Source organism: Rana temporaria, chromosome 2, assembly GCF_905171775.1.
Source record: "Rana temporaria chromosome 2, aRanTem1.1, whole genome shotgun sequence".
NCBI classification, from domain to species: Eukaryota; Metazoa; Chordata; class Amphibia; order Anura; family Ranidae; genus Rana; species Rana temporaria.
In genome coordinates this window covers 455609230-455626563 of record NC_053490.1, presented here as the reverse complement: position 1 = coordinate 455626563, position 17334 = coordinate 455609230, and the positions used below count along the sequence as shown (strand labels likewise).

Genomic DNA, 17334 nt, shown 5'->3' with positions numbered 1-17334 from the left:
GAGCAGAGGAATAAGTGAGTGAGTATTTGTCCTAAACACAAAATAAAGTATATTCAAAGTCAAAAGATATTTTACATTGTTGGATAGGGTAAGAAATTGTAACATTCCAGCATTCCATTTTTTGGCTGCTATCTAGCCCCCTTTAGGGAGATTTGCCTTTACTTAAAGCCCTTCTCCGGGCAACATTTTTATTTATTTTTTTACCTCGTGAAACAAGTTAAAATCATGGAAATCTACTGTTCTGGTCCATCACCAGCACCGTTTCATGGGTGCGAGGGACCTCTAACCAAGCTCTGTGAGTGGGCCCTCGCCAACCAGTCCCCTACCGCCATCTTGTGATGATGTCACTCTGCAGAATCCTCAGACTAACCTGCAGCTGGACATAGCAAACCCTAGAAGATGTAACAGAGAAAGGGCCCTTAGATTTTTATTTTCTTGCAGGCGATCTCTTACATGGGGGTGGGAGGGTGGTAGTTAAAACCATTGTGAAAATTTACATTAACAGTTAGTGGGGCAAAAATCTCTCTAAAGTGAAGGAAATCGCTTCTTAGACAATTGTGACTACAATTGGTCCTTTCTCTATTTTTGTTCAGGTGACAACTCATAATTTAGAATTCTTCTTTCTCTTCTGGTGGAATTTTTCCTCAAGTGAAAAAGAGAGGGTGACTCTTCCCAGTGGAAACACAAAAACCTAACAGAGGTTTTACACCTTTAACAGTCAATCCAAACAAAAAAAATTTAGGCTTTAGATAGTCTTGGTATTCTTTTATATCTGGTCAAGATGAATGTTTCCACCATTTCTTCATTTAGACAGAAAGTGGAGGATGAAGTGTAATGTCACAGGCCATAGTCAACCATTCTTAAAGTGACATTAAACCCATATCAGTAAAACGATCAATACATGCTATATTGAATGCTGAATACAGTGGCATCATCCATACAGTATATGTAAATAAAAGGGATAATGCATATTAAACTGTCTGTGTTTAGTATCACTTTAACAATCATGGCTGGATTCTGATGGACTATGGTGCGAGTACACCTTAGAGAAAATATTCCCTTTTTCTATTCATTATATGGATGCTAATATATACTGTAGTTTTCAGACAGTAAATATGACACATTTTCTCTATACTTCAGTTAAAGTGATACTAAACACAATGTTTAATTTACATTGTCCCTTCTATTTATGTTTGTGGATGGTGGCACTGTAATTATTTTAATAAAATTAATCTACATGTAATATTCTGTCCCCATTGTGTTTAGCTCATTAGTGGACGTGGAGTAGGAAGGAGGGAGTGGGTTGTCATTTACCACTGTGTATACACCCACATGTGTGACTCTATTGTCACATGGGCTGCTCAGAGGTAATGGGGAGGAAGTACTCTGCATAGAAACTCACTGAAAACTGAGCATGTGCAGAGCTGCCACAACATGTGCTGAATTGGGGACATGGACAGAAGGGGGAGATAGAGAGCATCAGGATCAAGCAGTTTTTTTTGCAGAATACAGAAAACGAATCTCACAGTGACTAAGTGAGTATGAACAGCATGTAATACACCATTTATTGATAGTTTTTTATGATGTGGGTTTAATGACACTTTAATGTTACTGACTACACAAAGGTGAGATCTGTTACCTGTCCATTTGTAGGAAATGGCCACAAAATGTGAAATCACATCACCTCCTCATAATAGAAATGGTGGTGACATTTCAGCAATACAGAACTCGCTTTGGAAGGCATTGTAGGAAATTCATACCCAAAATACTGCTTGAAAATGTATCTGCAGCCAGCAGGATTGTTCAGTTGACGACGCTACGTTTGAATGGCATGCAAAATGGCTGCCTTCCCCTTGCATAAGACACAGGAACGCTTTAAATCAAGCCGCTGTTAATGTTTAAAAAAATAAATAAAAAATTCCAAGCAGTTTTATGGCCTAATTGCTTTATGTATATAGAGATATGTGTACACATATGCAGCTTTTGTGTGTGTTTGTTTACAAAACAGACAGATGGTTCTTCAAAGTTGATCCACACATTTGAAAGAAATCTTTCATCCTAAGTACATACCTTTTGGAGTGTACTTATGTACAGTTTGCTGTAGAAAGCTTCTGTCAGACCATCTGCTTGGTAACACAGATGTATCCCCTGCCTTTTGGCCACATTCATGCAAAATATTCTGATGAGAAGAGGGTCTTCTAGGCCTGTGTCGTATTGCTTGTTCAGCAGGAAGCATCGTACCACTAAGGTATTATCACCGACTCTGGAGCTACGAGATTCCTTATCCCACTCACCTCTTTTGTGTTTGTGTTGTCTGATTTCCAGATTGCCCTTGCCGATCGTTCTAATGATACTGATTACTTCTTACACGAGAATAGAGTGGAGGAGATTGGCAGTGAGCTTTGTGGACCGAGTACCTCTTGTGACTGAGAACACTTGAGATTTGTTTTGTGTGCCAGTGCTAATGCAAGGAAAGTGTCCTTTTCACATGTATGAATGTCTGGCAATATGGAAAGGACAGGCAGCATCCGTTCTCCCTACCAAGGCTAAGAGTGGAGCATTTCTTTCTGTCAGTTTGTAGATTACTTTCAGGCTCTCTGGAAGATTTGCTTATACACAAGGAGGGGAAAATCATCTGCCTTTGCTTTCAGGTCCATTGCATTAATGTCTGCCATTTGTTTCAGTAATGGTGACATAATTTCATTTCCATAATGATCTATTTACCATGTAGATTAAGGGACTGCAATGCTTATTTCTTGTTTGTGCTCAAGAGAAAATTGACACGACTGGAAAAAAAAGCGGCTTTAAAGTGCCACTATTGATAATTTGCATAATGTTAACAAACTAGTTTATGCAAAAGAGAGTTTAGTAACCGTCATGGGAAAAAACTGCAAGCTTCTAGAGATTACCGGCAGAGAAAATAATTTTTGTTTAGATTCATCTGAGCCAAGGATATTTTTTTTTTTTTTATCAGATGTGTTTTTATTGAAATAATTTTTCTCAGTACTAAAAATGACATACGTACCACATCCCCATTTCCCCTTCCCTACCGTCCCCAAAATGACTACATAAGAACAGTGATAGTTTAAGTGGCAGTTCACACTAGCGTGATGCGGGAACCAGTGCAATTCCAGTGCCGGTTCCCGCATTGCAGAGGTCTTGCAGGCAGTTCACACTGCCCTATGGGAACCGCTGTGGGTGTCAATAGAAAGTTAAGGACACCCCCAGATCGGTTCCCATATCGGAGTGCGAACTGTCAAATGGTGCAGGAATTGGATCGCGGTCTAAAGGGTTTTATCATCACTCAGACATTATTCACATTGTACCATTAAGCATTATGATTCAAGCCAGATAAATTGAAGATCAAGGTGGTGTTTTGGGAGTGCTATTTTTCGGCAGCTGACATCCTGTCCAGTAATCCCATATAAGAAAACGAGCACCTGTCACTTTGTCTTTGCCTGATGCGACAGTTAGCATAGAACTGCAACAATAGGTTTAACAGCAAAGTTTCCCAAATTTCAAATAATTTGTTTCAAATATTTTATTGAGAATTTTCATAGGTAAATACAGAAAATAATACATGCACAAATTGTATAATATGCATATCATACAAAACATTACTCAGAAGACAAAGTCGTTTGTTAAATAGGTATACAAGAAGTCATCAGAGTACAAACGTAAGGAAAGAACAAGGAGAGGAGAGCGGAAGAAGGGAAGGGGAGGAAGAGGGGAGAGAGGAAAAAATAAAATAAAAATAAACAAATAAAATATATAAAAAAGAAAAAGGGGGGGGGAAATTTCAAAAGAGATGGAAAATGTATGCAACCCATCTGGTAAACCTCCCTTATCGAGAAAGTAATATCAAATAATTTGATGTCTGGACAGGTGTGGGTACTTCTCAATCACAAAAGAACCCACTCAACCAGAACCCACTTCTATCACAAACAACAAAAATAAAGCCCTGTACACACGACCGGGAATCCCGTCGGGAAAAAAAATGTCGGTTTTCCCGACGGGATTCCTGGCAGGCTTGCCCTGAAAGGCGTGTATACACACGGCCACACAAAAACCCGTCGTTCTTTTGAATGGCAAGAACGCGGTTACGTCATCTACTACAACGAGTCGGTGTCTCGTCACATTTAATGCCGTCGCGGCCGTCTTGCTACACCCCACACTAACCTTGTATGCTACCATGCATGTGTCGAAATGTTATCGAGCTTGCACGTTTTTTCACCGCATACACGACCGGTTTTCTTGGCAGGAAACACTCTACCAGGAAACCCGACGAGAAAATAGAGAGCAGGGTTCTCTCTTTTCCCTTTGGGATTCCCGTCCCGGGAGCATACTGTACACACGGCTGGGATTCCCAGCCAAATGCTCTCCTGGCAGTTTTCCGGGAAAGCCGGTCGTGTGTACGAGGCTTCAGGGTTTATTCCTCATTTTAGCATAGTGTGTAAAGTTTACCCCTGGGCCGTCTGTCCATCCAGATACATTCTATTTGTGCTGTACATTATAGAGCCCTTTATTAAACACTGTGTACAGCTGTTTCATGCCTGTTGGCCATGATCCATGATTTTATGGAATAGGCATTGAGGAGTACCACATATGCTATATAACAGGGCTCGACAAATTCCGGTCGCCATGGCGACTAGAAATAGCGTCCTGGCGAGTGGGGTCTTGGCTTGGAAGGTGGGCAAAAAAAATAAAAACATTTGTTCCATAATGCCGGCGCTCCGAGGACTAGGCCGAAGCCGCGGCCTCGCCTAAAACATCCTACTCGCAGCGATCTTGGAAAAAGGCCGCGAGCGGCAGATGCCGCTCGCGGCCTTTTCCCAGGATCGCTGCGGGCAGGATGTTTTAGACGAGGCTTCGGCCTAGTCCTCGGAGCGCCGGTCCTAAGGAACAAATTTCCCCCCCCACCTCCCCCGCTGCGCGATCGCGGCGGACCCGTGACGGCCGGTAATTGCGGCCGCGGCTTTGCGGCCTTGTGAAGTCCCCAGCTCTTCCTTCTGTGAGCTGGTGCCATCTGGTGGTGGCCGTTGGCATTACAACTTAAACAGCAATTTTAATATGTAATTTTTCACTATTTTCACTGCCATCTTCTTCCCTCTAATTAGAACCCCCAGCCAGTTTTTTTTCAGTCATATAGAGCATTCATCCTTTTAAGATGGTGGATTATTAGGGATCGGCCACTATATGTCAATGTTGGCAACTGACATTAGAATCAGTTTAGTAAGCCATAATAATCATAAGAGTGACTTTTAGCAATAAGAACTGAACATAACAATCACACAAATGAAAATAACGATCATAACACATATGCAATATCTTAGGGAAGTTTGTTTTGTTTTTTTATGAATTATAGCCACCTTTGTTAGTATTAATATTGCTAACCTTTGTATCTTTGAAATAGTAAATTAGTTGCTTCAAAGTTTAAGTTCTTTTTCATGTTGTCTTTTTGCACTTTAGTGTACCCCTTGTAGCTGTCACAAGTTTTTTTTGTTTTTGTTTCCAGAGATCATCTGTCATAAGCTGACTTTGGGTTAGGGATTGCTGGGCAACAGTTTGTTATCTTTATAGGTAAAAATCAGTAGGTGGTTAAAGAAAGATCCTTGAAAAACACACATACAACTTGGCAAACTTTGGCACAACTCCCATAGATTACTAATAAGCTACAGAATCAGATAGAAGTATTTAGCAATTACAAGCACCCTATTTTACTATACTTGAGTGCAGATGTAGAATATGTGAAAAACAACAGCATGCACATACAGCATACACCTGCAGCATGGCCAGAATAGGCTGAGAGCCCAGCTGAAATGGATGCGGGCCACAGAACTGAATCATCCAGTGCCTTCTCCAAATCACCCTGTTTTAGATGGAATTAATTTTTAGTATGTCTCACTTTAGCCATTACGTAGTAGAGATACTTTTTATTAGATGTAAGCTTTATAAAATTGTTTTAAATTTGTAATTAAGAATATATAAAATGTTTATGTTTGTTACCTTCCAGAGATAACTGTTCCATGTTTGATGTGATTGAATTTCACTGAAGCATTTGTGTTTAGCTGAGCTTCCATAATGGCATTGCCAGTACAGATGCATTTGGGTTCCCTTAAGGAGAAAATCTGTCATCGAGGTGGAGGATTTGATATTCTCACCTGTTCAGCAGTCTGATTCTAAATCATGTTCCAACATTGCTGCTGGGCACAATTGTTGTTCATTGTGTATAATATATGTGTGCAATGATTATTTTCTGTGTATTTTACTCTCATTTCTTTTGAAGCCCCCTGGGCTGGTCTTATAAAGTCATTTACATGAAAGAATGGATATTTTTCATGTCACGCATTATAACAATGTGTCTTCATATCTAGGCCAAATATGATGCTCTTAAGAAACAAATGGAATCCATGGAAGTAGAGGTAATGGAAGCTAGGCTGATCCGAGCTGCTGAACTGAACGGAGAGATGGATGACGATGACTCTGGTATGATTACCTGATTTACAGTTTTAATCATTGAATGTATTTTATCAAATGTACTTGTGAATAATAGGGAAAAGCTATTTTCCAGGTGGATTAATTCATAATTCAAACTTCCTGCTCCCTTCTTTATTGTCCATTGAGGGACATAGGATGTCTTTAACATTTGTGTTATACTGCCACCTAGAGGAGGGGATTGGCTGCTGACAAACTTTGAAAACCTGTAGGCCAGCCTAGGTTAAACCTCCTACTACCAGCATGCCTCTCTCTTTTGCTAGTGTCCTGATAGGGTGTAGTCAACTATTTTTTGCTAGCACATTTTTTCTTCAAATATTTTCTTTCGTCAAGACATTGCTTCTGGAGCTTTGCCACTTTAACTGCACCTGTTCCCAGTATGAATGCAGCTGTATCCCACCTCAACAGATGCTTTCTGTCATGGTGAAGGGTGTACCTGCCTTCAAGAATCCAATCGATGGTTGGAAGAGCTTTCTAGAGCTCTGTTTCCTCTGATGGGTCTTCAACCGATTCTGGCAGTGACTTTATCAAATCATGCCAAAATACTTTAATAGATCTTACTACAGTACTGCTATAGTTGATGACTTGCTTATTGAACATGTGGAGCAAATGGCTATAGAATAAAATTCCAGTTGTGACAGTCTGTTGGAAGCCTCTCATCTCATTTCTGGCATGTGTCTGATGTCAATACATATGCATAAAACTCTTTTGGCTAAAGTGCTGGACTGCTGAACCTTTGTGCAGGAAGCAAATGATCTGCATGGCCTTTGAGGGACAAAGTCTGTTAGTCTTTTCAGGTAATATTGTCAAGGATGTCACTTAGGGCAAGAGCACTCATCTTTCTTGGCAAAAGATGCCTAAGGAACTGACTGTAATGTCAGTTAGTCCTTATATATTTATATTTCTCCTCTCCCTCAACGTCCCCTGCCCGAGAAAAATAAAAGAGAAGATTCTCCATAGTGTAAATAACATCAGCATACTTTACTTATGATTTAAAGATGTAGCACAGCAGCTTGGTACACATCAGTGGTAGTCTAGTTTTTAGCACAGAGTAATTATGTATATATAAAACCATCGTCCAAGCCTATAGTACGAAGGATCCCTATGTGTCAAGACACACTCTACTAGACTTCTGCTTGGGCTTTTCCGTATCAACTATTTATCAAATTTGCAAAGCTACCACACGCTTTATGTTTCACAGAAAACAGAAGAGGTGTGATGGCAGAAAAAAGACCAAGTGGTCATAAAGTTTACCCTATTCATATATGCCAGGAATGCTGGTAGTGGGGGGGGGGGGGGGGTTCTCCTAGGCTGGTCTACAGATTTTTTGTTTGCCAGTGTCTATTCCTCCTGTAGGCAGCTATGTATCCGAATGTTAAAGACTTCCTTTATCCCTTTATTTGCAAAAAGTTCAAAAACCCTAATTTGAGTTCCATGGAAGTTTTTTGTTTTTAATGCGGGTATTTGTGTGGTAAAGTTTGTGCCCAGGATGTTTGAGGCATATTGTACCCATAACGTGCAGAAGACCAGCACTGCTTATCACTTTCTGAGTGCTTTAGGCAGCAGTTTCTCTCTTAATTTCCAGGATAAGAGATTCTTAGCAAATATTAGTATTGAAGTGCTAGCTAGGGAATGTCCAGATCTGGATAAGATGAATAAGACTGGTCAGTCTCATATCTGATATGACTCTGACTTTTCATTTAAATATTGTAGCTATCTGTAAGATGCATGTTTGACTTAGGGTGAGAGCTGTAGGAGAATATAATCTGTTAGTGCAGGTCTTATATATGTTTTGACTTTACATGTCAAGATTACCGTAGAAAAAACGTGGAGAATTTTTCTGCCAAGTTAAATGGACACAAGCAAGAGTGTTTCTTATTCTGACACACAGAGTCACTATATTGTAAAGACTGGGTGAGCAGTTACAGGAAGCTTTTTGCACCAGTAAAGGCGCAGATCCGGTATGTTGCCAGTCTGTCTGAAGGTGATGGTTAACTTACCCTAAAGGGAATTATGTCCTGGGTGTACAGACAGCTTTTTAAAGAATGTGGATCTTTATATTTGCTTTGGAGTTCCTGGCATTTGTTATGAAGTACCCATCAAAGTGATGCAACGTAACCATTAACATCCCACGCTTCGGATGAAAGGACATTCACTTGGAATCATTGACTGTGACGTGACACCACAGCAGCTATTACTGAAATATGTCCTGGATCTACTAGCTTATACCAGTAAAAAACAAATTAAGAGAAACTGTTCACATTCAGTGCCCTTTCCTTGTTCTTACATGTGCGTCCATCCCTGGTCAAAAACATCAACTGCAAAGGGCTAATGTTGTTCATCCAGCCAGAAGTCTTGTGAGCTGATAACGGTGCAGAGGCAAGTTATCAGTTAACACCGTTCCTGGCAGTCTATGTGGACTACAAAACACCTTTTCCTGTTCATAAAATGAGGGAGGTGTTATGTTGTCCTAACTCACTTCCTGTCCTAGAGTGAGAGCACTGCTCAATACAGTTTTCACCCTTGGACAAGACCTGTGTTAATGATGATGAAAACAAAGTGTGAAAAGAAAACAAATACAGCCACCATATCTATAGACTAGTATGCTGCAGTACTATTCATTTTTGTTCCTGGGTTTACAGCTTAAAGTTGTCACATGTTGTGCTTTTTAATGCTTAAGAGCATTTCTCTATCTTTTACATTTGTATGTTACATGTAGGTGGAGAATGGCGGCTAAAATATGAGCGATCTTTGCGTGAAATAGATTTTACGAAGAAACGTATGCATCAGGAGTTTGAGGACAAGCTGGAAGTGGAACAGCAGAGCAAAAGGCAGCTGGAAAGGAGGGTCAGTCGGATCACCATAATTTTTTACACGTATTTCCTGTCAGAAGAATAAAAGACATAGAGCAGTTTAGGTAGATTTATATCTGGAGAAACAGCCGAATCAAATGTCTAATGTGCTTTATTTATTATTAATTAAAAAAAAAAGCAGCAAAGGTATACAGGAAAGATATTTGTCAGCAATGTTATTATGGGTACCTGACTTAGAAGTACTGAAGTAAGTAAATCAGCATGACAGCCAGGCAACTAGCATTTTCAGAAGAAGACCTGCAATGACAGCTCCTGGGTCTCTCACCATTAGTAGGATTACTTTAACCCCTTCCCGACCGCCGCATGTACATATACGTCGGCAGAATGGCACGTACAGGCACATTGGCGTACCTGTACGTCCCTGCCTTCTAGCGGGTGGGGGGTCCGATCGAGACCCCCCCCCCGCTACACGCGGCGGTCGGGTTCCCTCGGGGAGCGATCCGTGACGACTGCGCGGCTATTTGTTTATAGCCGCTCCGTCGCGATCGCTCCCCGGAGCTGAAGAACGGGGAGAGCCGTATGTAAACACGGCTTCCCCGTGCTTCACTGTGGCGCTGCATCGATCGAGTGATCCCCTTTATAGGGGAGACTCGATCGATGACGTCATTCCTACAGCCACACCCCCCTACAGTTGTAAACACACACTAAGTGTACACTCAATCCTACAGCGCCACCTGTGGTTAACTCCCAAACTGCAACTGTAATTTTCACAATAAAGAATGCAATTTAAATGCATTTTTTGCTGTGAAAATGACAATGGTCCCAAAAATGTGTCAAAATTGTCCGAAGTGTCCGCCATAATGTCGCAGTCACGAAAAAAATCGCTGATCACCGCCATTAGTAGTAAAACATTTTTTTTTATAAAAATGCAATAAAACTATCCCCTATTTTGTAAACGCTATAAATTTTGCGCAAACCAATCGATAAACGCTTATTGCGATATTTTTTTACCAAAAATAGGTAGAAGAATACGTATCGGCCTAAACTGAGGAAAAAAAAAATTTATATATATTTTTGGGGGATATTTATTATAGCAAAAAGTAAAAAATATTGCATTTTTTTCAAAATTGTCGCTCTATTTTTGTTTACAGCGCAAAAAATAAAAACCGCAGAGGTGATCAAATACCACCAAAAGAAAGCTCTATTTGTGGGAAAAAAAAGGACGCCAATTTTGTTTGGGAGCACGACCGCGCAATTGTCTGTTAAAGCGCCGCAGTCCCGAACTGTAAAACCACCTTGGGTCTTTAGGCAGCATATTGGTCCGGTCCTTAAGTGGTTAATGTTTTAAAAGGCCTAATAGTTCTTTGGAAACCTCTGGTAATTTGTGGACTGTATGCGTATTTAAATGGAGGACATAGCTATAGATAAAGACGTTGTGATTTCTTTATCTAGGTGTATCCTTATCATTTTCTGTGAAGTATCCATGCTCTGGGGGGCTGCTGGGTGTACTGGCTGTGTCTTATCCAACAACTCACTTTCTTTTGCCTTCAGCTGGGAGATTTGCAGGCAGATAATGAAGAGACGCAGAGAACATTGCAACAATTAAAGAAGAAATGTCAGCGTCTAACGGCTGAGCTACAAGACACCAAGCTTCATCTAGAGGGTCACCAGGGGCGCAACCATGAGCTTGAGAAGAAACAGCGTAGGTCAGTGATCTAAAGAATTGCACATTTATCCACCAGCTACATATAAAGGGAACATTTTGCTGTTGCTTTTTTTTTTAAAGAGATAAGAATGTGAATGATTTGATCCTAATGAGAATAGTATAATTAGTGTGAGTCGACGGTCTAATAACTCTGTATTTAAAGTTTAAAACATAGCATAGGGATGTCATTAAATACTCCCATCACAATGAAAGTCTAATGCCTTGTACACACGATGGGAATTTCTGATGGACTAAAATCTGATGGAATTTTTCGTCAGAATTCTGATCAAGCTGTCTTCCATCAGTCTTGCATACACACTGTCCGACAAATTTCCGACCGTAAAAAACATGGTGACGTAAAACACTACGATGAGCAGAAAAAAAAATGAAGTTCAATGCTTCCGAGCATGCGTCGACTTGAATCTGAGCATGCGTGGAAATTTTCTCCGACGGAGTTCCACACAGGCGATCAGAATTTCCCATAGGAAAATCCTATGGGTCCACACACGACAGGAATTTCTGATGAAAAAATTCCATCAGACTGTTTTCATCAGAAATTCCTATTGTGTGTACAAGGCATAAGTGGAGCTTTCCCCCAGAATGTTTGTTTTTTTAAGTAACGTCATGTGCTTAAAGTGAACATTTGCAAAAAAAAAGATATTTGGAAACGGCGTTGCTGTCTTGGTTTTAGGAAGCATAGGCTTCTTCAGGTATGCCATCCTCATTATTTACAGCTTAGTGAATCAGAAACCTGGAACGTGTTCTGACTATGGAACCGTACAAATCGGTGTGACTCCGACTTGTACCGACTTTGAAAAGGTTCCTGCACTATTTTTGGCGATTTGATGTGGGACTTGCATTGACATCTGTGCATTAAGTCACATTGATCGGCGGCTTTGAATTTCGCTGAAGTAGCGTGATTTTAAAGCCGCATTCAGTGTAAACAGGGTTTAAAGTGATACTAAAGTCACGTTTTAACCAAAAAAAACTTGTCATGCTTACCTGCTCTGTGCAGTTGGTTCTCTACAGACCAGCCCAAATCCTCCTCTTCTCGGGTCCCTCTTCTGCACTCCTGGCCCCTCCCTCCTGTTGAGTGCCCCCACAGCAAGCAGATTGCTATGGGGGCAGCCGAGCCGCAGCTCTCTGTGTCCATTAAGACACAGAGCTGTGGCCCGGCACCTCCTCCTTTCTTTCCTTTCTCTCCTCATTGGCTCACTGACTTTGACAGCAGGGGGAGCCAATGGCACTACGCTGCTATCTCAGCCAAAGAGGAGGGGACTCCCAGACAGCAGAGTGTCTCGTGCAACATCGCTGGATTTAGATGGACCTCAGGTAAGTATTAGGGGGGCTGCTGCACACAGAAGGTTTTTTATCTTAATGCATAGAATGCATCAAGTTAAAACATTCTTCTGCCTACAAAGAAAGCACAACATGACAAAGATCCTGGTTAGGATGAAGGAAAAAAGCTGGGACAGCCGCACTCCAAAAAAACTCCTCCTTTAATTAAAAATCACAAAATACATGCCACAGCAAAAAACAGCACAACAAAAGAAAAGCTGACGTTTCGCACTATGCCTTAGTGCTTCTTCATAGCTATGAAGAAGCACTAAGGCATAGTGCGAAACGTCAGCTTTTCTTTTGTTGTGCTGTTTTTTGCTGTGGCATGTATTTTGTGATTTTTAATTAAAGGAGGAGTTTTTTTGGAGTGCGGCTGTCCCAGCTTTTTTCCTTCATCCTAACCTGCATTTTGATTGCACTGCCTGCACCCTTGGCTCGGACCACAGGAATCAGATTACCTGGTTCTCTCTCATGACAAAGATCCTGTCTAAAAGGACCTTCCATAAATGGAGAGGGGTAAAGGTTGAGGGGAAGGTATCCTTCATGGTAATGGGCAACTCTGCGTGAAAATATTTACCACTTTTATTGGTAGGGGAAAGCCCTAATGGCAGGCCCACAAAAGGACATCTTTATACATAGTTACTGATGTGCATAATTCCTGATTGGTCTTTAAACATTTCATTTATCCCCAAGGTTTGACTCTGAGCTAACACAGGCTCAAGAAGAGGCACAGAGGGAAAAGGTTATAAAGGAGAAACTGAGCAGAGAAAAGGATATGCTCACCTCCGAGGTGTTCAGCCTCCGACAACAGCTGGAAGTAAGTGCAACTAATGAAATCATTTGTCACCACAAGTCCAATTCTAAATAATAAATAACCCAACACTGGTAAAATTAAAAAAGACACTGTGGCTTCAATATCCACCTTTTCTCTTGACACTGTCCCCTGCAGACTCGCTGTATAATCCAGCACCAATATTCTTCTGGGTGGAATGACACCCAGCATCATCCAACCCACTTCCTCTGAGCTTACACTGTCATGAACACACCTCCTGGGGGTTGTCAGTATGCCAGCTTTGGCTGACGATACTTCTCAACAGCACCCACATATTGTTGTGTAATCCACACTCTGTCTGAGAGTAAGGACTGGCAATGGTAGAGAAGAGGATGGACCAGTGACATCACAAATTTGGACTTTAGGGTTTACAGAACTTAAAGAATAAGTTCACCTTTGTAAAAAAAAAAAATGTGCATTGATTATTATATTTTTTTTAGTAGGAGTCTGTAAAGCACTGCACCTGCGATCAGCAGATCGCAGGTGCAATCTCAGGCTCCTGCAGACTGTCAGCATAGCCCAGGGATATGCAATAAGCAGACCTCTAGCTGCTGCAAAACTACAAGTCTCATCATGCCTCTGCCTCTGGGTATCATGCTTGTGGCTGTCTTGCTATGCCTCATGGGACTTGTAGTTTTGCAACAGCTGGACGTCCGCTAATTGCATATCCCTGGTGTAGCCTATACCTCGCACTGGTATGCTGACGGTAGTTGTAGTTCCCCCATTCCCAGAACTCTGTGAATGAATGAATGACACGGCCGGGTGGGCATAGTTGTTTTAAATTGTGACAGTGTATGTGGGGAGAAGATCCCTGGCCCGTTGTCACAACGGGGACTCGGGGTGAGGGCAGCTGCATAAGAACCATGTTACACCCTGAATACCGGTGTAACATTTTAGGTGAACTTATCCTTTAAGTCAATACAAATAGTTTTCTATTGTTTCTGTAGCAGAACTGCTTTAATAACACCTACAAAAGAGACCCTGTCACTAAGTTAAAAAATGTGGGTGTAAATACAGAAAAAGCAAGTTTTTTAAATGCTTTCTTGAGCATTTTTCCTTTTGATTAAACATTTTTTTATATACTTGCGTGTGCATGTGCATGTGCCTTTGAAGCAAATTTGACTACTTCTTCTTCTTCTTCAAAAAAAAAAAAAAAAAAAAAAAAAAGTAAAATTCCTAGCATAGCTTCCATCCTTCCTGCACGTTATAGCGCTCTCCTTTTCTGGGAGTGTCTAATTACAGTCTGTGTTGTCCTATTTGTTCCACCCCTCCGCTTTTTTTGTACATAATCTTTTATATAGCAGCTGGGGAAAGAGTGACTGCTCTCAATCTGCGAGGGCTATTAACGTCACTTACAAGAGGGAGGTGCCCAGCAGCAGTCTCAGGACTTTTGGATGTCTACGCAAGAGAGGCTTTTACAATTAAATAACATGCCAAAATGTTTTGTCATTTTATGTAAAATTGTTGTTGAAATTAATAATTTGCATCAGGGTTTCTTTAGGAAAACTCCACTTTCATTAAAGCGTTCCGCCCAAAAATGAAACTTCCGCTTATTCGCTTCCTCCCCACCCTCCGATGTCACATTTGGCACCTTTCAGGGGAAGGTGGGAGCAGATCCTCGGTCACCCCGCTGTCTTCTGGGAGACATGCAATTCCCTGAAGACAGCAGGGACCAGTCAGGATGCGCAGCATGACTCGCGCATGCACAGTAGGAAATCAGGCTCTGAAGCTGCAGGTGTCCTTACTTTAAAAGTCAGAAGCTGCAGTATTTGTAGCTGCTGACTTAAATTTTTTTAAAAAATTTGGGCGGAACCGATCTAACTTTTATAAGGTACTCGAGCAATATTTGTCATCCTACTAAAGTTCTATTCTCTATTCAGCCTGTAAACAAATTTACTAAGGTTAAAAGAGGTTTTTTATTTGCATACTTTTTCTGGCTTGGTGATACAAAGCACTGAAGCCAAATGGTAACTGGTGACAGCCAGGCAACTTTCAATTTCCAAATGAAAGCCAGCAATGTGAGTCTCTATGCTTCTCGTTCTACCTAATTGTGTGTCTGCAGAAGCATAAAAGCAATAAAAGTAAATAAAAAAAAATATATGTGGTGCTCTTGTGTTCCTAGTTTTGTTTTTAAAGCTGCAGCTCTTAAAAATAAAAATAATTAAAAAATCATATACCACTAAAGAAGCAATCATCTTAATTTGTACAAATTTGCACCTCTATAATGAGATAAAGAAAGACCCCTGGGTCGTGCTCTTTCACTGCAGCCAAGAGGGGGTAAAAAAATATAAGCAGTCTTTACTCCCTCATCTTCTAAATGCTGCTAAGAGACTCATACCCAAAAAGTGGCAGGAGACGGAAAGCCCACACGTCTGGAATTGGATAGACGCAGTGGAGGAAACGTATAGGTTAGAAGAGCTAAAGGATAGTCACCTAGAGACGATCGGCGAATATAGGGAGAAATGGGGAAAATGGAAGGAATACAAAAAAACATGGAGTTATGCTGAGAGAGTCAGGGTTTGCTAGTAACAAGATATACGCAAGTAGTTTTGAAACTACATCTATTCCTTTTACAGTCATTTTCTAGAGCGATTTATATACTTTTTATCCTCAGATGAACTTTTGAGACTTTTCTTTTATTTGAGGGAGAAGTTAGGAGATTCCTGGGAGCCATGAGGGGGAGGGTGGGGGGCGTAAATAATTTATAAATCTTGCTATATGGTAACTTGTCCCGACCAGCCCAGCTGGGACGCAGAGGGCTAAGTAGTGGGGTCAAGATCTTACTGCCCCAGCGGGTGGCCGACACATAAATTGTTATGTACACGAACAATTCAAAAAAAAAAAAAAAGGCTCTAGTCACAACTTTAAGCATACGAAAAAGCCAGTGTCATTTGTTTTTGCGCTAGGCTACTTTAAAAAGAAAAAAAAGAAAAGAGCACAGAATACATACCACACATGATGCAAACCACAAACTGAGACGTAAGAAGCATCAAATCATGAGCTGGTCTCTAGAATTTGGTAAAAGCTGAGGTGGTAAAAAAAAAAAAAAAAAAAAAAATATATGTGGTGCTCTTGTGTTCCTAGTTTTGTTTTTAAAGCTGCAGCTCTTAAAAATAAAAATAATTAAAAAATCATATACCACTAAAGAAGCAATCATCTTAATTTGTACAAATTTGTACCTCTAGCTTGCAAACCTCATCTTAGTAGTTTTTTTTTGCAGGCATTCCAAAAATTTGTGACCATTTGCTACTTTAAAAGGCTCTGTTTCATTTATAAACACTTACACTGCAAGGTGTGCTTATCTCAGCGGGATAACATTTTATTCTCTCCTCCGCCAGCTTAAACTTCTTTAAAATCAATAAGCCAGTGCTTTCTTATAATTTTGCCTTTTTTCCTACCTACGCTGATATTTGTTTTATCTGAAAATAGCCACTTTATTTAATAGTGGTCCTGTCAGTTAGTGCTTTTACATCGAACATTTTTTTTTTGCACAACTTGCGGTAGTAAAGCAAAATTTTAAATGTTTGAGCCTTAAAGTATCTAATACATATACATTTCTTCATCAGGAGAAAGACTCTGAGATCATTGTCTTGACACACAAGGTTGGTGAGTTGGAGGCTGAACTTCAGGACCTCTCATCACAGGAGTCCAAGGATGAAGCTTCTCTATCAAAGGTCAAGAAACAACTGCGAGATTTAGAGGCCAAAGTTAAAGACCAAGAGGAAGAACTTGATGAACAGGCTGGATCCATACAAATGCTGGAGCAGGTACAGAAATTTGAATTTTATAGTCAGAAGGGATGCTTCAGTGATTCAAACACAGGGATATGTTTAAAAATTTGTGAATATAACATTTACCAAACAGGTGAATTTTCCTGGAGCATGTGTTTTTAAATTACAGCGATTGATTCATCTGCAGTGAATATGTTGCATTCACTTCTTAATAAATGTGGTCGTAAAAAATCCTTCCTTCAAAAATGTATATCAGTTTTTGTGGGCCACGGCAAATTTAAACATCCAGTCAACGTATATCTTTTGTTTATTAAAAGGCTTTTTGGTTCCTTTTAGCTTGTGTAAAGGTTTAGGTGTGCTTTCCTATTATTAAGCTAGGTAATCTTGCCAATTTTCTAGTGCAGGGATTACCATCCAGGT

The 17334-nt window shown here is 40.5% G+C and overlaps 1 protein-coding gene across 7 annotated transcripts in view; it reads left to right on the top strand.

Annotated features, from left to right (window-relative positions):
- MYO18A (myosin XVIIIA) overlaps window positions 1-17334 on the top strand; it is a 475424-nt gene that overhangs the window by 380687 nt on the left and 77403 nt on the right. For all 7 annotated transcript variants that reach the window (XM_040338545.1, XM_040338542.1, XM_040338541.1 and 4 more), the window contains 5 exons: window positions 6375-6486; window positions 9215-9342; window positions 10860-11014; window positions 13045-13168; window positions 16750-16950. In XM_040338545.1, the coding sequence (XP_040194479.1) occupies window positions 6375-6486; window positions 9215-9342; window positions 10860-11014; window positions 13045-13168; window positions 16750-16950 (720 nt within the window). The remainder of the gene's footprint in view (window positions 1-6374; window positions 6487-9214; window positions 9343-10859; window positions 11015-13044; window positions 13169-16749; window positions 16951-17334) is intronic.